Here is a 22,811-nt window from a genome sequence, read left to right as displayed (position 1 = left end):
AAAAAAAAACACAAGAGCTCAGAAAAATGCTGACAAATAAGGTGGACAGGATATGAAAGAGGTCTATGAAATAGAACAGAAGAGTATATATTTTCGTTCTAAAATTTTTGAGAAAAGTATGTAGACAGATCATTGTGATATACTTTGAAATGTACTACTTTGGGGTCGGAAGGTACGTTTTATTTTATATTCTTCTTACAGTTTTAACTTGTTTCAAAGATTAATATTTGTGATTTTTTAAAATTGCTTTTAAAATATTTAAAACATAGTCCTATTTGATGGCAGGGAGATGGACAAGAGTTTTTTCAATGTCCTTTCCAGGTCCATGACTTCATGAATGAACAAGGGTTAAAGTACTTGCTTTAGGTAATTCTGAGAAGAAATTAACTCAAGCATATATTTTTAATATTATTTATCTCCTTAAAGCCATTTTTAGTGTTCGGTGACTTAATTATGATTCTGCGTTTCTATGATGAAATAAAAATTCTAGCACACTAAAGAATGAATAAGTTCGTCATGATGCCTGTCATACCCAACTTTCCAATCTAGCCTAACAATGTCCCCACCGTGGTCCATGCAAGCTCCCCACTGTGGACAATTATGAATAAAGCTGATTTGTTGCACAATGGAGATGCTTTATGAAATAAGTCTGACCCATTCATGGCTTACCACGATCCATTTTATGGGTCTACTGTGAAAAGCTGAGCTAGGACAATCATATTCCCTTTCTGAATTAGAATCTGAACTAGAATTATAAAAATGGTCCAATTGGCAGGTGTGGAGACAGAGAGACAAATGGTCCAAACCCTGAGGTCTGGCTCTACCTCAAATGCTGTCCTTCCTCAAGCTCCAATTTTGTACATTTACTAAGGTTTCCGCCCCTCCCAAGGCTAGGTTATTCAACTTTGAAATTCCAGTTTTTTCTAATATTATAGTGCCACCATGGAAATATGTCAAAATGCAAAGTCATATGCTGTTTGACCTCACTTTCCACTTTAGATGTGTTCCCTAAAGCTATGGGTAGAGCAGAAGCTGAATGCCTTCTAGCACAGTCCAAATATTTCCTTACTACCTTTACAATTTTAGATATATTTTTGTACCCTAAGAAGCATACCACTTAATAAATACTAAAATCCATACTTAAGAATTAGATGGCAGTTATAGCATTGAGGCGGCAGTCTAATGTTAGGAATCTTATTTATTTCATTTCCTAGAACCACCACTTAACTATAATCTTGAGCAAGAAATTTAGATTTCAGGATTAGTTTCTTTATCCACAAATGGACTAGATGACTGCTAAGATCCTTTTCAGGTCTACAATTATATGAGTTCTTTCAACAAGCATTTTTTGGTCAATACTCACTCTGCTACATTTACTACTCTTACATAACCCCAGGCAAAAAGTAAGCCCAAATACAAGCTATAATATGTTTCCTCAAAGTGTGGCCTGAGGTGGTACAAGAGATAAATTTGGTTCATATAAGGACAAATGGCTTCTATTTTAATAATTCTCTATTTTATTGTGTATTAGGAAAATTTCAATTAGTATATTAAACCAGTGATTTCATGCACACTGCTTCTTAGAGTGGGCAAGAAGTAAAAATAAAGAAAGCAGACTCAAAAAATAGTAAGTTTCAGTATAGTTGGTACTCACAAGTTATAAACACCATGAAAGTAGTATGAGAGTGACATAGACTATAGAAAAACAGAGCCACACAACCTTTACACATTCATTTAAAAGCGTATTCATCACAATGTGCCATATAACATCTATTTTCACGAGATTTTGTAAATGAGTCCATTAAGACTTGAAAGTTCTAGGAGAAGAGAAATAACTAATCCAGACTGGATCCTCATATTTATTTTTTGCAATATTTTCAGAACAGCATCAAACATGCAATCTGTGAATTGTGAGAATCCAAAACAATGCTAATTGGGAGATTAGGTTTGACATAAATACACTACCATGTGTAAAACAGATAGCTAGTGGGAACCTGCGGTATACAACACAGGGAACTCAGCTTGGTGCTCTGTGATGACCTAGATGGGCGGGATGGGAGGGGATGGGAAGGGATGGGAGGGAGGCCCAAGAGGGAGAGGATATATGTACACATATGGCTGATTTACTTCGTTGTACAGCAGAAACTAACACAACATTGTATAGCAATTAACTCCAATAAAAAAGAATGAAGCACTGAAAAAAAGAAAAACAATGCTATGTGTGGAAAATTAAATATTTATTATCAATTGCAAGATTACCTAACTTCCTTAGTGAGTTTAAAAATAAGGGATGAAAGGTGAGGTCCCTACCCATCATTCACCAGCTCTCCACTTACTTTGATGACTTAATATCTTGAAAATAATTCTTTTATTTATTTATTTATTTATTTACTTATTTATTTATTTATGGCTGCGTTGGGTCTTCATTGCTGCGCGTGGGCTTTCTCTAGTTTCGGTGAGCAGGGGCTGCTCTTTGTTGTGGTGCGCAGGCTTCTCATTGCGGTGGCTTCTCTTGTTGCGGAGCATGGGCTCTAGGTGTGCAGGCTTCAGTAGTTGTGGCACACCAGCTCAGTAGTTGTGGCTCACGGGCTCTAGAGCGTAGGCTCAGTAGTTGTGGCACACAGGCTTAGTTGCTCCGTGGCATGTGGGAATCTTCCCAGAACAGGGATCGAACCCGTGTCCCCTGCATTGGCAGGCGGATTCTTTCTTAACTTTAAATCTCTCTTACCTTGATATAAAAATTATTTGCTGTTACCTACTTTTCCTATAAATTTAATTAAAAATGGATTGGGAATTAGGAACCATTATATTTATTCTCCTCTCCAGTATAAATAACTAGTCAACATCAACTGCTAATGTTTTTTTCCCTTAAAAGACATCTAACCTACTGTTATATGAACTAATCATTCTAGTATAGCTCAAACACTTCTTTACTGTACTATGGATTCAGTAATGGATGATGCTATAGGAAAATGATAATATAAAATCCTTACCTCAGGCCTCAGAGAAGGAAGAATAACAATTTCTTGCAATGCTTGTTTTGCCAACTCTTGACCAGCTATATCATCAAATTTAACAGCTGTTCCACTAAGAAACAGAATTTCAGTTAGCTCCGTAACAGAAATATACTTCAGTTATTATAATATTAAGTCTAAGCTCTATGTAACATAGCCATTTTTATGTTAACTGTGAAACTATAGTTAAATCAGTAAAGCAATGGTTTTCTACATTTACAGTAATTGAAAACCATCATAAAAATTACATATGTAAATTAGACAAGGTATATATATTATCTATTTCACTCATGATATATTTCATAAATAAAAAAATTTTAAACCCCATAAAACACTTTAGATGACAAAACTTACTTGTCCACAATTTCGTTCATTATAAGGTTAGCAAGGTTGCTGTCCACATTCCTAAAGTTCTTCAAGTCTTTCTTTTTACGAGCAGCAGTTGTAGGGGTAGAAGGTTTATTTGTTCTATTTGTTTTTGGTGTACTCTTGAAGGACACAAAATTTTAATGTGAAAACACAACATAATGTTTACACTTTTCACATGTGAGTCAACCTTAATGTTCACAGAATTAAAGGCTTAAAAGTAGCAAAAAATGGATATAAAAATCCAAAAATTGTATATTTACTCCAAGATAAAATGGAATTCACTATATAACTACATTTGGCATGAAGTGGATTTATAGAAGATTTTATCCAGAGAGATTCAGTTACTATAAAATAAAAAGGCTCTATCACAATGCAGTCATACAATTTTGATCCTTGTTAGAATTGTAACAAAACTCTATGTATGTTTAATGTTATAAGACATTTATGTAGATTTAAATAATTAAAAGAATAACAAATTTTAAATGAACTATAGGGAATTCCCTGGTAGTCCAGTGGTTAGGACTCGGCGCTTTCACTGCCAAGGACTCGGATTCAATCCCTGGTCAGGGAACTAAGATACCACAAGCTGTACCGTGCAGCCTAATAAATAAATTAATTAATTTTTTAAAAAAAGAATTATACAGTATTATATAAAACAGATTGGATAAGCAAACTTACTATTAACCTATTTAGGACCAAAAGGAGTTAAAAAAAATTTGCTTAAAAAATAATAGAGAAAAAAAAAGATTTGCTTTTTAGTAGCAAGTTGCCTCTACTACTTAGAGTCTTAAAAATATAAATTAAAAAAAAAGAAAAATTTCATTCAATGTTGTAGAAACTTATCAATTGTCTAAGGTATTATAAAGTACTTGTAATAAACTTAAGCAAGCATATCATGTTCAAAATTTTCTATTTGCAACAGCATAGCAATTAAAGTTACTGTCTCCAAATACCTTATGAGTGGCAGTTGCAGGACCAGGTCCCTGTCTCACTCCAGAAACCATGGATAAACCACTGCAGCTAGGTGCTCTGTGGTGGCCTGAAAGAGCTGTGGATCCAGTTTTCATAACTGTTTTTGAACGAGGCAGTGAATTACTAGTGTGCGTTAAGGGATCTTTTCTTTTCGGAACAGCTCCACTTTCTATCAAGGAAAAAAATAAAATCATCATGGTTAGAAAACTGTGGCTAAACATTATAAAAAGTAATATAAAGACCAGTACAAATTTGTAAAACTAATAATATTTTTTTTACTTCAACAATATTTCAAAATAAGATTTCAATCAGAATATATACTAGGGTGTTCATAAGGGTTATCACTGGGTGTGGGCAAGATTATAGGTTATTTAGCTTTTTCCTTTTCCTGATGTATATTATAATTTTCTTATAAGGAATATGTATTTGCTATAAAAAGAAATAACTTTATTTGTGGGGACAGGAGGAGGATATAAAAAAGGTACCAAGCAATAAAGCTGCCAAAATTTTCTTTTTTTCTTTGTTTAAAAGCTGCCAAAAATTAAACAAACAAAATGTAGTAAAGGCATTAGGGATAGGTTATATGGAGAAAAAAAAAAAAAATAGCACTTCGTTCCAAACTTTTAAGACTACAAAATAGTATGAAAGTCCAGTCTGTGCCACCAAAAGTTTTAAAAAATAATTTTAATTTAAAGGGTATAAAGATATGGTTAAATCGCCAAGTACTTTATCCTCTATCTATGCAAATAAACACATATAGGACACCTTCAATTAAATCTAAAAGGTTACCTGACCTAGCTACCGTGCTCTTCTACATAAATTACAGACTTTTGAATGTTCAAATCTCACTGCTTCTAAATAATATTTTCATATACTATATAACAAATATCAGAGTTTATGAATAACAATGTTCACTGTGAAGACAGATGTTAAATCAGTCAGCAAATTAGAGTAGCCTAGAGAAAAGACTAGCTTAAGGACAAAAGCCTTATTGTTGCTCTTATCATCAAATCCCTTAATATGGCTTAAGGAAACAAAAGAAGGGAACTTAAGAGTACAGTAAATTAGGGACTTCCCTGGCGGTCCAGTGGTTAAGACTCCGTGCTCCCAATGCAGGGGGAGCAGGTTAGATCCTGGTCAGGGAATTAAGATCCAAGGGTTCTTTTCTAGTAAACAAATGCAAAGTTCTGTACCGTATGTTCAAGGAACTAATGGATAATGACCCTGTAGGAAGAAGCAGGAAAGCAATCCAGAAAAGGGAATGACAATAAGGAAAAGCCAAGGTGTGAATAAAAGCAAGATCTGTCTAGGGTGATGATACGTATCATGCATTTCAGAGGGAAAAAAGGAGACTGGAGAAGAATTTCTTCAAACAGAAAATATACAGTCCTAAGATTACAAATGGATAGAAATTTTCATAAGGAACTGTGAGAATGACAGCAGACTTTTCATAAAAATAACAAAGGTCAGTAGACAATGGAGTATGCTCAAAATGCTGAAGGAAAAATCAATGTTAACTTTCATTTATTCTATATTCAGGTGACCAGTCACGTAAGAATGAGGGTATTTTCAGACACTAGAAAGGCTGAGAGAGTTTACTATCTACAAACCCTCATTAAAAGAAATACTAAAGGAGGTCTTCTAGTTAAAAAGCAAATTAAACACAGAAAGGAGTAAAAAACTGTAATATGAAGCTAGAGAGCAAGAAAAAAATCAGACAATGTGGGGGGAGGAAAAACCCAAAGGGAAAATAATTAAAATATATTATTTGTCTTTGGGTAAACAATATTTACTAAGTTACTAATAATATGAAATATAATTTTTCAATATAACTAAAAACAGTGATATATATACACATATATATGTCCATATATACACACACACACGGAATGAAGGATAATGGTAGCGTAAGAGAATTAAACCTTCTTCTACCTGAAAAAGAAGAACAAACCTACCTAGGGAGAAAAAAGACCTGCATGCAGAAAACTATAAGACACTGATGAAAGAAATTAAAGATGATACCAACAGATGGAGAGATATACCATGTTCTTGGATTGGAAGAATCAATATTGTGAAAATGACTATACTACCCAAAGCAATCTACAGATTCAATGCACTCCCTATCAAATTACCAATGGCATTTTTTACAGAACTAGAACAAAAAATCTTAAAATTTGTATGGAGACACCAAAGACCCCCAATAGCCAAAGCAGTCTTGAGGGAAAAAAACGGAGCTGGAGGAATCAGACTCCCTGACTTCAGACTATACTACAAAGCTACAGTAATCAAGACAATATGGTACTGGCACAAAAACAGAAACACTGATCAATGGAACAAGATAGAAAGCCCAGAGATAAACCCACGCACCTATGGTCAACTAATCTATGACAAAGGAGGCAAAGATATACAATGGAGAAAAGACAGTCTCTTCAATAAGTGGTGCTGGGAAAACTGGAGAGCTACATGTAAAAGAATGAAATTAGAATACTCCCTAACACCATACACAAAAATAAACTCAAAATGGATTCGAGACCTAAATGTAAGACTGGACACTATAAAACTCTTAGAGGAAAACATAGGAAGAACACTCTTTGACATAAATCACAGCAAGATCTTTTTTGATCCACCTCCTAGAGTAATGGAAATAAAAACAAAAATAAACAAATGGGACCTAATGAAACTTCAAAGCTTTTGCACAGCAAAGGAAACCATAAACAAGACCAAAAGACAACCCTCAGAATGGGAGAAAATATTTGCAAACGAATCAACGGACAAAGGATTAATCTCCAAAATATATAAACAGCTCATTCAGCTCAATATTAAAGAAACAAACACCCCAATCCAAAAATGGGCAGAAGACCTAAATAGACATTTCTCCAAAGAAGACATACAGACGGCCACGAAGCACATGAAAAGATGCTCAACATCACTAATTATTAGAGAAATGCAAATCAAAACTACAGTGAGGTATCACCTCACACCAGTTAGAATGGGCATCATCAGAAAATCTACAAACAACAAATGCTGGAGAGGGTGTGGAGAAAAGGGAACCCTCTTGCACTGTTGGTGGGAATTTAAATTGATACAGCCACTATGGAGAACAATATGGAGGTTCCTTAAAAAACTAAAAATAGAATTACCATATGACACAGCAATCCCACTACCGGGCATATACCCAGAGAAAACCGTAATTCAAAAAGACACACGCACCCGAATGTTCATTGCAGCACTATTTACAATAGCCAGGACATGGAAGCAACCTAAATGCCCATCAACAGACGAATGGATAAAGAAGTTGTGGTACACATATACAATGGAATATTACTCAGCCATAAAAAGGAACGAAATTGAGTCATTTGTTGAGACGTGGATGGATCGAGATTGTCATACAGAGTGAAGTAAGTCAGAAAGAGAAAAACAAATATCGTATGTTAACGCATGTATGTGGAACCTAGAAAAATGGTACAGATGAGCCGGTTTGCAGGGCAGAAGTTGAGACACAGATGTAGAGAACAGACATATGGACACCAAGGGGGGAAAACTGCAGTGGGGTGGGGATGGTGGTGTGCTGAATTGGGCAATTGGGATTGACATGTATACACTGATGTGTATAAAACTGATGACTAATAAGAACCTGCAGTATAAAAAAACAAACAAAACAACTAATACTAAACTTTCATTGGGTTATTTGTATGGAAATATGTTAATATAAATGTTTCAGACATTACATGAAATTTCTATAAAAAAAAAAAGTCAATACATATCAAAAACTCATAAATCAGGAATAGCAATAAAAGCATAATATTTGAAAGTATAATGAGCATGAGAAAAAATAGCAAAGAGTTAAATATTGTATGAGGAGCCAAACTAGGGGTGCAGGTAAGAAAGGGAGATATAACAGGTGGGAAGGGGAATATTATTTTTCTTTATAAACCTTTTCAGTATTTTTTAATCAACATTTTAAGGTATAATCTATGTATAATATTTTGCATGCATTTAAAATGTATAATATATTGGCAAAATAGCCACTAAAATCAAGATACAAAATGTTTCCATCATAGCCAAACGTTTCCTTGTATCCATTTGCACTCCATTCCTCTTACTGCCCCTGGCCCTAAGCAATGACTAATCTGCTTTCTGAATACTGCAGTCATCTGATTTAGCAATTTCTATTGATCTAAGTTCAAGGTCACTGAATCTTTCATTTGACATCTCCAATCTGCTGTTGAGGCTATCTAGCAATTTTTTTCACCAACTGTACTTTTCAACTTTAAAACTTCCATTATTTTTATTGTTTAGTTTATATTCTCTGCTAAGATTGCAGGTTTGTTAACAGATGCCATATTTTCTTTTAATTCTTTGAACATATTTATAATGGCTGCTTTGAAGTCTTTATCTGCTAAATTCAACATGTGGGCCCAGTCAAGAAATCAGTTTCTACAGGCTGATTTCTTTCTTGAGTAAGGGTCACGCTTTCCTATTTCTTTGCACGTCTAATAATTTTGACTTGAAAATTGGACATTGTAGATAACACATAAAGTAGTAAGCAGACTTTGGCATATCTGCTTCCTAAGAGAGAAGAAGTAACTCATCCAAGTGAAACATCATAGAATGTTCCATAAGTGGGTGACACTACTGAACTAGGCATGAATGAGCCAGCTGATTCACTAAGGCTCAATGGGAATCAAACACCAGTGCTGCATAAATTAGCTGTGAAGTCAGTATGTCCCCCCAACAAGAAAAAAGAACAGAACTGATAACTAGGTATTTAAAATAAGACAGTTTGATTTTTTTAATGGGTCCCAGAAGAGAAAGCTGCTTTTGTCCCCCAACATGGCAGAAAAATACAATAGGATCTCACATGTGGAATTAAGTAGAAGAAAATCAAGATGACAAGGGAAAGGCATACCAGCTCCTCAGGGCTAGAAAATTTTGTTGTTTACTCAGGCAGGATTATTAGGATCTCAAATTTGTATTTTGGAAACTTCACTATTTACATGTGGTGCATTCTTACATTTCTTTGTTTTTTCAAACAGTTCATTATGAAGACGTCAGCCCTTCACAAACATGCTAAAAGAAACAGACAAAATACTTCTCTATACTTGAAAAGGTTATTTTAAATCAGATACAGGAAGGAATGGGAAAATGAATATAGTTACTAAGGTGGGGCTCTGTAGTGGAAGACCAAACCAGAGTGAGAACTCCTTAAGGAAGAGCTGAAGCCACAAGGGAAAGAGTTGATGACCAACTGTCTCTTCCATCCCAAGAAAACCACTCACACTATTTCTTCTTTATTGAAATCTTGTTCATTGCAGCACTATTTACAATAGCCAGGACATGGAAGCAACCTAAATGTCCATCAACAGAGGAATGGATAAAGAAGATGTGGTATAGCAACTAAGACCTGGCGCAGCCAAATAGATAAATAAATAATAAAATAAATATTTTTTAAAAGAGATGTGGTACATATATACAATGGAATATTACTCGGCCATAAGAAAGAACAAAATAATGCCAAATGCAGCAACATGGATGGACCTAGAGATTGTCATACTGAGTAAAGTAAGTTAGACAGAGAAGGGCAAATATCATATGATATCGTTTTTATATGTGGAATCTAAAAAATGGGTACAACTGAACTTATCTACAAAACAGAAATAGAGTTACAGAAGTAGAAAACAAACTTATGATTACCAGGGGGTAATGCGGGGGGGGATAAATTGGGAGATTGGGATTGACATATACACACTACCATATATGAAATAGATAACTAATAAGAATCTACTGTATAGCACAGGGAACTCTACTCGATACTCTGTAATGGCCTATATGGGAAAAGAATCTTAAAAAAGAGTGGATATATGTGTATGTATAACTGATTCACTTTGCTGTACACCTGAAACTAACACAACATTGTAAATCAACTACACTCCAATAAAAAAGAAAAAAGCAAACAAACAAAAAAATAAATCTTGAAACTTTTTTTTATCACATATGAGTAAAGAAAGCAGTTGTTTTATAGTCTATACTAAGGGTTTTCTGCTACAATTTGAACAAAGTAATATTTACTTTAATAAAATTTAAGTACTGGACACAGAACGAATTCTGAAAAAGTTACCAATAAAACTAGAGAAGATGTCAGAGAACCTAGGAAATGAAGATCCTACCACCCAAACAAAACAGAAAAAGCATTTAATTTTCTGTAGGAGTTGATGTGATGACCAAAGTTTATGGAAAACAAATTTAACCCATAGTAAATAATAGTATTCTAGGGGACTTCCCTGGCAGTCCAGTGGTTAAGACTCCGTGCTTCCACTGCAGTGGGGTAGGGTTTGACCCCTGGTTGGGGAACTAAGATCCCTGCATGCCACGTGGCACGGACAAAAAAAAAGAAAAATAGTATTCTTTTTTTTTTTTTAATAAATTTTATTTATTTATTTATTTATTTTTGGCTGAGTTGGATCCTCGCTGCTGCCCGTGGGCTCCCTCCAGTTGCGGCGAGCAGGGGCCACTCTCCGCCGCGGTGCACGGGCCCCCCACTGCAGTGGCCTCCCCCGTTGCGGAGCATGGGCTCTAGGCGTGCGGGCTTCAGCAGCCGTGGCGCATGGGCTCAGTAGTTATGGCTCATGGGCTCCAGAGCGTAGGCTCATTAGTTGTGGCGCACGGGCCCAGCCGCTCCGCAGCATGTGGGATCCTCCTGAACCAGGGATCGAACCCGTGTCCCCTCATGCTCTGTGATTATCTCTAGGCTCATCTATGGTGCTGCAAAGAGCAGTGTTTCATCCTTTTCCATGGCGAATATTCCATTGTGTACATGGACCACTTCTTCTTTGTGCATTCATCTGGCACAAGGTGGCCATCCCTGGTTTCACATCAACATGATCTCAGGCACAAACCTCCTTGTTTTTCCATTTTGTCTTTAAGTTACTTGCTGAAACAACCGGCCCGCGGTCCCCAGGACTGTCGCGGCTTTGGCCGCCGGGGCCCCTCCAGAGCCGGCAGCCTCAGTGAGGCTGCCCTCCCCTCGGGCTCCGGGGCACTTCAGTGACGGCGGAGGGAAGAGACCCCGAGCCGGGAGTTCCAGCTCTGCGGAAACGCGGGCTCCGTTCTGGGCGAGGAGGTGGGACCGCCGAAAAATAGTATTCTAACGCTTCTCCTCACTATGTGAATTCAGCTTCAAACTTTTTATAACAGGTGCTATGATAAAACATTCATGTATTATATAAATGAAAATATATATGCATTGAAAATTGGTATATAACAAAGAAAAATTAAAATTTCTGTCTCAATAAACACTACTTCATAAAAATTTGGTACAGGTACCCATAGAAAAAAACACAAAAGCTCAAAATAAGATAGAAACAAAAGAACATTTTAATAATTTAGGAAAACGAACCTTCATATTTTATAATTTCAAAAATTGGAGGTTGTAAAATATGCAAATATAACATGTTGAGAATGGCTATGCCCTATTACATGTTTACACACCATGAATGATAGGGCTACTGTATTTTCCACACAGCCCTGTGCAAACAAAAACCAATCAAATCTACCACTATAAAATCAAATCAACATTATCAGGTTAAGTAAGACTCTACTTTGCATGCAAGCTTTATTATTTTACATGTTAGTTAACCTAAACCCACCTGACTGGAGATGTCCATTGCGGCATGTCAAGTTAGTATTGTCATTATAGACGTCCGTTTGTGACTTGGAAAACTGCAAAACTGGCTGCAGCTTCTCTATGCAACAGAGGGGGGTAAAAAAGAAAAAAATAAACAAAAAGAAAAAAAACACATGATAAAAAAATAAAATGTATATGTGAAAATGAAAAACGATTCAAGGTGTTACAAAGTTATTACATAATGAAGGGTTTGGCATTTACATAGAATTACCTTTAACAACATAATTAGTAAAAACTCAGACATTAAAATAGCAACAGAAATGAACAAGTGAATGACTATGTTCAAAATATGCATTATTCAGGTTTGGTAACCTGAGGCAATTCTATATCACTACCATCGCCAGCAAATATTTCCTGAATATCTAATATGTCCAAATCATTGTGTAGGGAGAGCGGGATAGAGATACAAAGAGAACATTAAAAAGGCTTTACAGAGGAAGTGGGCTGTGAGTTGGCTGGGATCTGTAAAGATTAAGAAAAAAAAAAAAGGACATTCAGGAAAGGAGAAATGACACAGAAGGAAACTGTAAGGAGTGTCTAGGAAAATTCCATATTCAGCTACATTAATGCATGTCAGGCAGAAAATAAATGTAATAAAGCAGAATGGAATAAGCATGCTGCAGAACTGTGCGTACAGTACCCTACCATTTATTTAAATACACACATGTATACTTGTATATATGAAAATTATCTCTAAAAAAGACCCAGAGAAACTGGTAATACCAGCTGCCTCTGGGGATGGGAAATGAGTGGCTGGGGCATAGCATGGGATGGATGCTTTTCAAACTTTAACTTTTGAAATTTTGTGGCATGTGCATATATTGCCTATTTTTAAATTAATCAAAGATTTTAAAGGATTATTTCAACCTTACTCCCACTTCAAATAACAACAACAAATCCTCTCAAGATCTAGGTCTCTATGTCTAGCACCTGAAGCCCAAGAGTGTATCGGTTTGAGCTTCCTTGCCACTCTACATCACTGCTACTACACTCTTTGCCCAGTCAAGTCAATCCATACTGTTAGCTGACAAACACCCTGACAAACACTCTACCACTTACTCACTAGTACGAACTTGCTTTAGCGTCAGTTTTCCGAGGGTCTCAAGGGTTAAATAAAATAATACATGAAGTACTTGCTCTGAGCGTCATTCATAATAGGGATCAATTTTGACCATATTTATTTTGTTGAAATACTCTAAGTTATCATTACTGATTCTTTCCTCCGGTACTAAGAAGTCAATGAATATATGCAAAAATGTAGCACATATATACTAACTCTTTTAAACTTTCATTTCTAATGTCAGACAAGCAGGCGCCATGCTTGGTTTATGGTACAACCACACATGCCTTTGGGACAGGTTAAATAGCAGCTACCCTTTTTGCACAAAGCACAAAGCACTGCACAGCTTTTGTATCCTAGAACTGGCTGATACAATATACCTTGGAGCCCTTTTTCTGTTGTTAGTTAACAGGTAGGTCATCTGATTTTTCTCAAAGATAATACTCTTCAAATCACCATATTGAGAAAGAAACCATTTGTGTTGGTAAAAGACATAAATTAGAAAGAACTGATTTGTAAATGTCTGATTTATCAATTAAAACTCTTCAATGAAATGTAACAAAAAGTTCACATAAACATTCATTATATAGTAAAAAATAAACAGAAATTAAATCCTTAGTTTTGATAACTAATAACTAAGAATAATAAGCCATAGAACTTTTTTGCAGGGCTTGGATTTATATGCATGAAAACACACAACAGCAGGACACAGCTAATGTGAACCTGCTCCAATTAATTTTTTTTTTTTGAAGAAAGTAAGCTTAGTTTAATGCTTCTTTTTAAAATGACTAAAGCTCGTGTAGATTAAACAATGATTTAAAATAAAACAAGTCACCTTGCTTCTTGATGCCCTCATGTGCAATCCCCACACAATCATCTCAGTGATCTACTTATAAGGGAAATTTTACCACATAACTTGTGTGCCTACAACCCTTTAGCAGTTTCCCATTGCCCACAGATTAGCACTCAAGCTCCTTTATATGACCAACAAGGCCCTCCATGATCTGCCTACACTTCTTATACCTGAGCAATCCCGAATTCATGTCTCTACCAGCACCATGCTTTTCCTTGTCCCTGAGTCTATGTTCATGCTGTTAGTTCCTCATGGAATATCTTTCCACCCTACCATTAATAACTTTTATTTATCTTTTTAAATTCCCACTTTAGGTTTCTTCCAGGAAGATTTCTCAGACACCTATTTTCCCATCCCTACGAAATATTTGTGTATCTCCATCCTGCAGTGATGATGATTTATCTATTTATGTCTGCCTTCCCCACTATATCAACAAGAGCCTAAACACAGGAACATTTTATCCAATCTATCAGTAAATCAGTTTGCTCAAGCTTCAAATACAATCATAATCCAACCACTTGTTACTCCTGGTATCACCCTGGTCCAAGCCTCCATCATTTTTCTCCTAGCTTACCACAATAGTTGTCCTACTTGCTCTCCTTGGTACATAACATACCCTTGCAACATCACAACCAGAGGGATCCTTTTAAAACTGAAGTCAGATGATGTTACTCCTTTCCTAAAAAATCCTTGTAACTGCTCCCCACTTCACAGGCGGCAAAAGCTCAAATCTTCAGTGGCCTGTAAGGTCCTGCATGTTGTGATGGCCGCCCCCTCTGCCCGCCCACCCCGACCATTAGTTCTCTGACCTCATCTCTACTATACTCTCCTTGCTGTGGCACACTGGCCTCTTTGCTCCTCTCAAACATACCAGATGTGTTTTCTTAAGGCTTTGCATCAGCTCTTACTTCTCCCCAGACCACTCTTCTCCCAGATACCTGTAAGGCTAACTTACAGGTCATGTCAACTTCTCCAAGAGGTATACCCTGACTATCCTATTTAAAACAAAAAACCCAGACCACCTCCCATCTACTCCTAATCCCCTGTACTGTGTTTTATGTTTTCTTTTCTCCACAAATTTATCACCTTCTAACACATGGAATTACTTATTTATTCTTTATGTTTATTGCCTACTGTCAGTATTCTCCCTGCTGGAATATAAACTCTATGACACAAGGATCCTTGTCTATATCCTAAGTGCCTAGAACATGATAACCACCCAATAAATATTTCCCGAGTCAAGAAATAAATTCAGGGCTTCCCTGGTGGCACAGTGGTTAAGAATCCGCCTGCCAATGCAGGGGACACAGGTTCAAGCCCTGGTCCGGGAAGATCTCACATGCCACGGAGCAACTAAGGCCATGCGCCACAACTACTGGCCTGCGCTCTAGAGCCTGCGAGCCACAACTACTGAGCCCACGTGACACAACTACTGAAGCCCATGTGCCTAGAGCCCATGCTCCGCAACAAGAGAAGCCGCTGCAATGAGAAGCCCGCACGCCACAACGAAGAGTAGCCCCCGCTTGCTGCAACTAGAGAATGCCTGCGCACAGCAACAAAGACCCAACACAGCCAAAAATAAATAAAAAAAAAAAAAGAAAGAAAGAAATTCAGTTTATATCCCTTGGCACCGTTCCTGGTACAGAGTAAGGACTTAATAAATGGACCTTGAATGAAGCTAAGTTTTTTTAAAAAGGGTAATTGCCAAGTATACCAGACACCAATGCCAAAATTATCTTATAATCTACAGCAGGTTTTACACTTAAGCTTTGCTCTAAGGTTCACTATCACTAAATTGAAGATATATAATACATATGAACTCTTCCCATCTTTATCAGAGATGCTACATCTTCTCAAACCAGTCTGTATGGGGAACTCCCAGTTATCATTCTCCATACTACTTAGATACCTATCAGGCATCCCACCTCTGAAAAGCTCCATTTTTTAACCAGCACATAATACACAAATATGCTCTACTATGCACTTGTGCACACTTCTTTTTTACTGTCTTTGGTATATAACTCCCAGATATTCTGCGTTCTCAGAAGACAGGAAAATGTTGATGATGCCTTTTATTCCACCCTCTCTTTTTTAAAGTAACATCTTTCATGAATGGACATATAGCATTTTTGAGGATAACAGACAACAACAACCACCAAATATTAATTCTATTAAAGCCTAGCTTCATGTTATATTATATATCTTTTTGTCCTCTCCTCTAACAACACAAATAAGAAATTACTAAGTTGCATTTAAAGACAAGTCTATAAACTGATGAGTTGCTTCTAATGTTTTACCATATCACAATTTCAAATACTGATTAAAGTTAAAAACCAACTATTATTCAATTTGAAACATGTTACAAAATGTTCCATAATCAAACTTAATCTGCATCACATACATTGATACTTTGTACATACACTGAAAAGGTGTTATAGCTAAAGCACATAGAAAGGACCAATTAGAACAATTAGATAATTATTTTACTACAACAACCCTTGATGTAATATGTAATTTTATTTGACACAGTAATAACCGTCACTTAGGAAGAAGGCAAACTGTCAGCCACAGAAGCCAGGAGAACACTGCCTTGTTAGCAATCTGAAAACAGTAAGGGTTTCTTTTTCAAAAATGTGGGGCAAAAAATTTATAAACACCATGGACCATATAGGAATGAATGAATGAGTGAATTAATAAAAAACATATGTGTATATATGTACACAAAAGCAGGGGTGGTGATTACACACAGGTAAGGAGATAAACAAAAACCAGCATTTTCAAGTACTTACTATGGGTTAGGTTCCTTCAACAATTCATAGTCACAAATACAGTGAGATAATAATTATCTATTAGCCTCATATTACAAATGAAATAAAGAAGACTCAGAAATGCTAAATAACTTATCAAAAGCACAGAGCAACAAATAAAGTCTGCCTGTTTACCAAGTTTCTACTATTTCTATCACATCAAGCTATGGTAGAACCACCCAAGAAGGGTGGGTTTTAGTTCCACCTTGTTTGAGGGGTAGATTTACCTTAAGAATATATTTTTAAAACCTATACTATCAAATAGAAGATGAGAAGTTTCTCTTTATAGACCTTTTACAGCTGATGAATGCAGAAAGAATGACAATTATAATGTCACTAGGCATAAGTCATCAACTGCTGCTAACATCACAAGAAATACTGATGGATAAACACAAAACCAGCTATCAAGTAGTCTTATCATTAAAAAATAAAAATCTACTTTCAATCCAATTAAGGCTCTATATCCAACTATCAATTTATAGGGAGGACAGAAGAACATACTAAAAGATAACATGGAGATGCATGGAGCGAAAGTCAGACTGCAGGAAACACTACGTGGCAAAGATCTGGTTCATCAGCAAATAAATTGCAAGAAAAAGAAAAAACAGACTTGTATATTAAAAGAGATGTATAGTATGGATCTTCTTGAAATCCTGATTCAAACAATTAAATTATAAAAAAAATAATAGGAGTTATTAAATTTTGAGATACTGACTGCACATTATTTATATATTATATATAAATTTGGACACTGACCATTTTTTTGGCCATTACTTTTATGTTTATGTTAGTATTAAAAGAATTATTAGTTATTTTTTAGGTGTGATAATGGTATTTTGGCAATTTTTTTTTTTTTTTGGCAGTCATGTCCATCATCCCATTTAATACTCACAGCTTCCCCAGAGGGAAGAATCATTACCTTCGTTTTATAATGAAATGAGTTTTCTTTTTGAAGGTTTGTTCTAGTTACAAATCAAAGTAAAAAATAAGTGATACACAGGAAATAAGGGAGGGACGGAAAGAAGGGAAACGTTAGAAGCGACAATCTCCTCACTTTGGCAATTTTATTTTTAAAGCATCTTTATCTTTTAGAGATATGAAATACTTATAAATGAAATAAAAAGATATCAAGAAATTGTTTCAAAATAGTAATATGAAGTTGGGGAAAGTGAGCAGGGATATAAACTGTGGTTGGCAAACTTTTTCTGTAAAGAGCCAGTAGTAAATATTAAAATATTTTTAAAAGCTATATATTAAAAGGCTTTGCAGGCTGTATGATCTCTGTATCAACTACTTAATTCTCTCACTGTAGCATGAAAGCAACCAGATAATATACAAAGGAATGAAAGTAGCTTTGTGCCAACTTACAAAAACAGGCAGTGAACTGGGTTTAGTCCATAGGCTATAGTTTGCCAGTCTTAAATCAAGACCGACAATGAGTTGATAATTACCAAAGCTGAGTGATGGATAATTAGTTCAATAAACTCTTCTGTTTTGTATATGTTAGAAATTTTCATAAGTTAAAAGAAAGCCTAGAAAACATTTTCAAGTTCATTGATTTCCATCTGCATTTAAAGTTTCATTAAACTTTTAAGATTTTAAATCTTAAATTTTAAGATTTTAAATACATCTCATTCCAGTTATACAATTCATTAATTGATACCTAATAGTTGTAAACGGTCCTTGGCCATAACCAAATTAGTCATCATTTTAGCTTGAAGGCGTCTAGCTCTGTCACACTGTTCACCTGAAAGAAAAAGCAGAAAAAAAGAATTAAAATATCTACATTTACCTACTAATGCTGCTTCAAGATAAATTATCATACCAACTAATCTCATGGGGAGTCATAGTCTTTATGAAAAGACTATGAAATTAACAAAATATCATTTTCAAATAATATCTTAAAAAAATCAGTTATAGTTCCTTATCATGGTTTCAGACCTTTTGTGGTATATCATGGATTTTACGGGTTTTGAGACATATTCTTCCCCCTACATTTAAAACTCTTTGAAATTGGGAAGTGTTTTAAAACCTGTGCCAACCTACTAATGCTATCAGCCAGGCTGCAGTCATAACATAGTCTGTCACTTCCTCTGCATACAAAAATTTGGTCATAGATACTAATACTTCTGTTATAGCTATGTCTAAATAAGATTAAGATAGCATATTCAATAAGGTTAAAATTCAAATTCTATGTGATAAGAGAGGATGTGTCATAGTTTAATTGACATTGTATTTTCTCTTGGTACAGCTGAAGGCATTTTTGATTCAATGAAATACTATTTTTCTTATAACCAACTCATTTTCTTCTAACTCTTCTTCTATGCATTTGACACTGAACAGCAAATATATTTTGTACATAATTCATAAAGTCATGCTCATAAACTCATGAAAAGTCTCCAAGACCCAATCTTCCATATTTACTTGTTCTATTCTGCTCTCTTTTATACAGGAGACCAGTAGCTAGAGAAACAGTCAAAATAAAAAGGAGAGAGAAAAAAACATGGTAAATATTGGACACATTATAGTTACTGGAGATTAGCTGATATAAGTTATAGAATCAGCCCCCCAGATAAAATATCCACTGGGTGGATTGATCCATAAGGCTAAGATTCTCAGCCCACACATTGTAATTTTTGCTTCTGAATTTATTTTAGCTATGATAAGCTGAAGTACTTTACTCATATAATAGTGGTATCCACATACCACTATTCACAGCATAGTATTTAAGAATTCAGGCTCTGAAGTCAGACTGCCTGGGTTCAAATCCTGACTCTACCACTTCCTGCCTATGAGACCTCACGCAAGTTACTTAATTTCTTTGCACTTAAGGTTTTTCATCTGAAAAATAAGGATAACGGTAGCAGCTTTAGAGTGTAGGGTTGTGGTGAAATTAAAAGAGCTAATACGTATGAAGCACATACAATGATGCCTGGGCACATAGTATGTGTGCAAGAAATGTTGTCTACATATTTAAAGGTAATATTAGACTCTAATTTTTATTTTTGGCTGCGTTGGGTCTTCGTTGCTGCACGCAGGCTTTCTCTAGTTGCAGCGAGCGGGAGCTACTCTTCGTTGCAGTGCGCTGGCTTCTCATAGCGATGGCTTCTCTTGTTGCGGAGCATGGGCTTCAGTAGTTGCGGCACGCAGGCTCAGTAGTTGTGGCTCACGGGCTCTAGAGCACAGGCTCACTAGTTGTGGCACACGGGCTTAGTTGCTCCATGGCATGTGGGATCTTCCTGGACCAGGGATTGAACCTGTGTCCCCTGCATTGGCAGGCGGATTCTTAACCACTGTGCCACCAGGGAAGTCCTTAGACTCTAATTTTTAATTTGATGTGACAGGAAAGTAAAGATGAGAAATAATTGTTTTGGTTTTAAAAAGCCATGTGTGAATCAAAGTCAGACATTACAGCTCATATTTTAACATGCAGTCAAGCATTACCCACAGTGTAAAAGGGAGTCTGTGAAATAACCACTCCTTCCCTGCCTCGACAATGAGGAAAGGATGAGGCTTCAAAAACAGGTTTAAAAATAGGGTTAAAATATCATGAACAGCGGTTCCAAGGAGGACACAAGTAATTCAGTAATCAAGTTTGAGCATATCTGGTTACAACTTCATTTTTAGCATAGGTAATAAAGCATTAACTTTAACAAGAACATTTAAAAATCTGTTAAATACCTTTATTAAGATAAACGGATCTGAAATCAGGGCAATCATGTGAACACAATTTCGGATGCTACTAAACAAACGTAAATATAACCTTACCTTGTCCTGTAACTACGACAGCTATTCCTTTTTCTAGTTCTTCAATACCTTTCTTATACCATTCCACAGCTTGCTCCTTTTGTCCTACTTTAAAATAGAAATAATCATTTGTATAAATCACAAGTATACCCTAAGAATACACTAAACATTTTCCAAAGCATGCTCTTATTAGGAGATACATGAAAAAAAGAGTTGTGATCAAACAAGTCTGAAAACTATTACTCTGTGACTTATTAGGACTTTAGCATCTTAATGCGTATGTGGCTCTGCAAGAGGGAGATATGGACGTCAACATTTCTCAAAATTTTAGAGCTGTGATTCTTTATTTGTTTATCATATCATGGTATTGATGCTTATAATCACTGAAATGTTGTATTAGAGAAATAAATATTCAAGATTTTATTTTAAATAAATGGTTTTTAAAATATATACTGTTAGGAAAAATAAATACGATTTCAATAATAGTGAGGAAAAAAGCATTGTTTAATCTAACTGTAGTCAAATATGATGTAATATGTTCATGGGTGCTCCTTTCTAGAGTTAGCTTTTATTTAATAAATGATTGCACCATGAGAACTGGTATATGAGATTACAAGTGTGGCCATTAAGTAACACATTTCTATTTTCTTTGAAACATGACAACATTTATCCTTGATCTAAAATTCAGCTTTAAAAGGACCTAAAAATTCAGCATAATCAAAATATGTGTAGGATACTTCTTTAAAGTGGTAACAATTATATGCAAATTTCATTGTTTTTAAAAATTAATTTCTTAGTCCTTAGAATCTGCAAAGCCTCATAAGTGACTAATATAGAGATACAGTAAAGCAAAGGTGGAAATCATGCATAAGAACTGTTTTTCATTTTTCCCTACTCATGTCCCTATTTAATCAAACAAAAATTCCCATGCCATTCTTTAATTTGAAATTTCAAAATCAATAAAATATCATGACTCTCTTGATAACATAGAATAGATGAAGTCTTATTATAAACACCACACAACAACTAAGAAATACTGTCCCCTTATGAGTGTGTACCTCCTACCTACCTTCCTCCACCCCCAAAATAAATCACTAACTAGATTTAGCCCCTTGGACAGGGTAATTTCTTACTTATTACCCATATAAAATGCCACTAGTATTTTACACAGTGTCTGACCCAGAGTAAGTGCTCAATAAGTACTTGATAATGACACATGAAGAAATTATTAAGAATCTGTTGTAAGTCAATTCAAACTATTTGGATGCTTACCTTCTAGTGTTTTATGAAGAAAATATCTGTTTACATGTATTTTTGGTTTTTTAATTTTAAAAAAGGGGTAAATTACAGAAAACAGTAAAATAGCATTTGCATTCTGTGTGGTGGGAATATTGATAACAATGTCGTATTTACTTAAAAATTTAAAAAATGAACTGCAACTTAACAGATACAACAGAAGTTCCTTTTTTGTGCCTCTTCCCATTCTCACGCTCCTTTCCTTCCCAGAAACCACTATCATGAATTGAGTGTCTACCTTACTTGTATATATTTTTCTATTGTTCCTACTTTATTTATATCATTTTATTTTAAAAATTTACATTGCTTTTTAGATCTATGTTGCTATACAGAGATTAGTTCATTCATTTCGACTCTGTATAGCATCCTATACCATCCTACAATTTATTCAGCTATCTCCTATTAAAAGATACGTAGGTTGTTTCCAGTTTTTCAATATTTCAAATAATGTTGCAATAAACATTCTTGTACCTGTCCCCCTATGTACATGTGCCAGTTTCTCTTGAGTATATGCTTAAGAAGTAGAATTGATGAGTCATAGTTCATCACATATTCTCCATTTACCAGAAATCAACAAAATGCTTTTTGAGAGTGCTTGTGCCAATTTATACTCTTAACAGCAGTGTATGACAGTTCTCACTGGCAACATCTGAACAAAATCTTTTAAAGCGTTTTACCACATTACAGGGAGGCAAGTGAAATGACTGATTACAAATAAAATCACATGCTCAATAATTACTCTACTACCTAACATTCGTTGGTAACAGGAAGTTGATTTACTGCATTATTTGAATCTCGTTAAGTCAGTGTGACAGTAGAAAATGCATAGATATTTCTTACCTAAAAGTACAAGACCACGAGAGAAAGGATAGACATATAAATCAATGGAACAGAGGGACTTTCCTGGTGGTCCAGTGGTAAAGAATCTGCCTTCCAATGCAGGAGACGTGGGTTTGATCCCTGGTTAGGGAACTAAGATCCCACATGCTGCAGGGCAACTAAGCCTGCA

The 22,811-nt window shown here is 35.4% G+C and overlaps 1 protein-coding gene across 2 annotated transcripts in view; it reads right to left on the bottom strand.

The window, feature by feature from the left end:
- Nucleotides 1-22,811, bottom strand: part of SPAST (spastin) — a 54,401-nt gene that overhangs the window by 17,415 nt on the left and 14,175 nt on the right. The window contains exons 2-7 of one of the 2 annotated variants that reach the window (XM_061211204.1): nt 20,528-20,614; nt 18,423-18,506; nt 12,002-12,097; nt 4,337-4,524; nt 3,369-3,502; nt 2,994-3,087 (exon numbers count right to left, since the gene is read on the bottom strand). In XM_061211204.1, coding sequence (XP_061067187.1) covers nt 2,994-3,087; nt 3,369-3,502; nt 4,337-4,524; nt 12,002-12,097; nt 18,423-18,506; nt 20,528-20,614 — 683 coding nt within the window. The remainder of the gene's footprint in view (nt 1-2,993; nt 3,088-3,368; nt 3,503-4,336; nt 4,525-12,001; nt 12,098-18,422; nt 18,507-20,527; nt 20,615-22,811) is intronic. The other variant, XM_061211205.1, reaches the window with a different exon arrangement.

The sequence above is a fragment of the Eubalaena glacialis genome, chromosome 14 (genome assembly GCF_028564815.1).
Source record: "Eubalaena glacialis isolate mEubGla1 chromosome 14, mEubGla1.1.hap2.+ XY, whole genome shotgun sequence".
NCBI classification, from domain to species: domain Eukaryota; kingdom Metazoa; phylum Chordata; class Mammalia; order Artiodactyla; family Balaenidae; genus Eubalaena; species Eubalaena glacialis.
The sequence above is the reverse complement of the archived record's forward strand: the minus strand, read 5'-3'. Positions and strand labels throughout refer to the sequence as shown.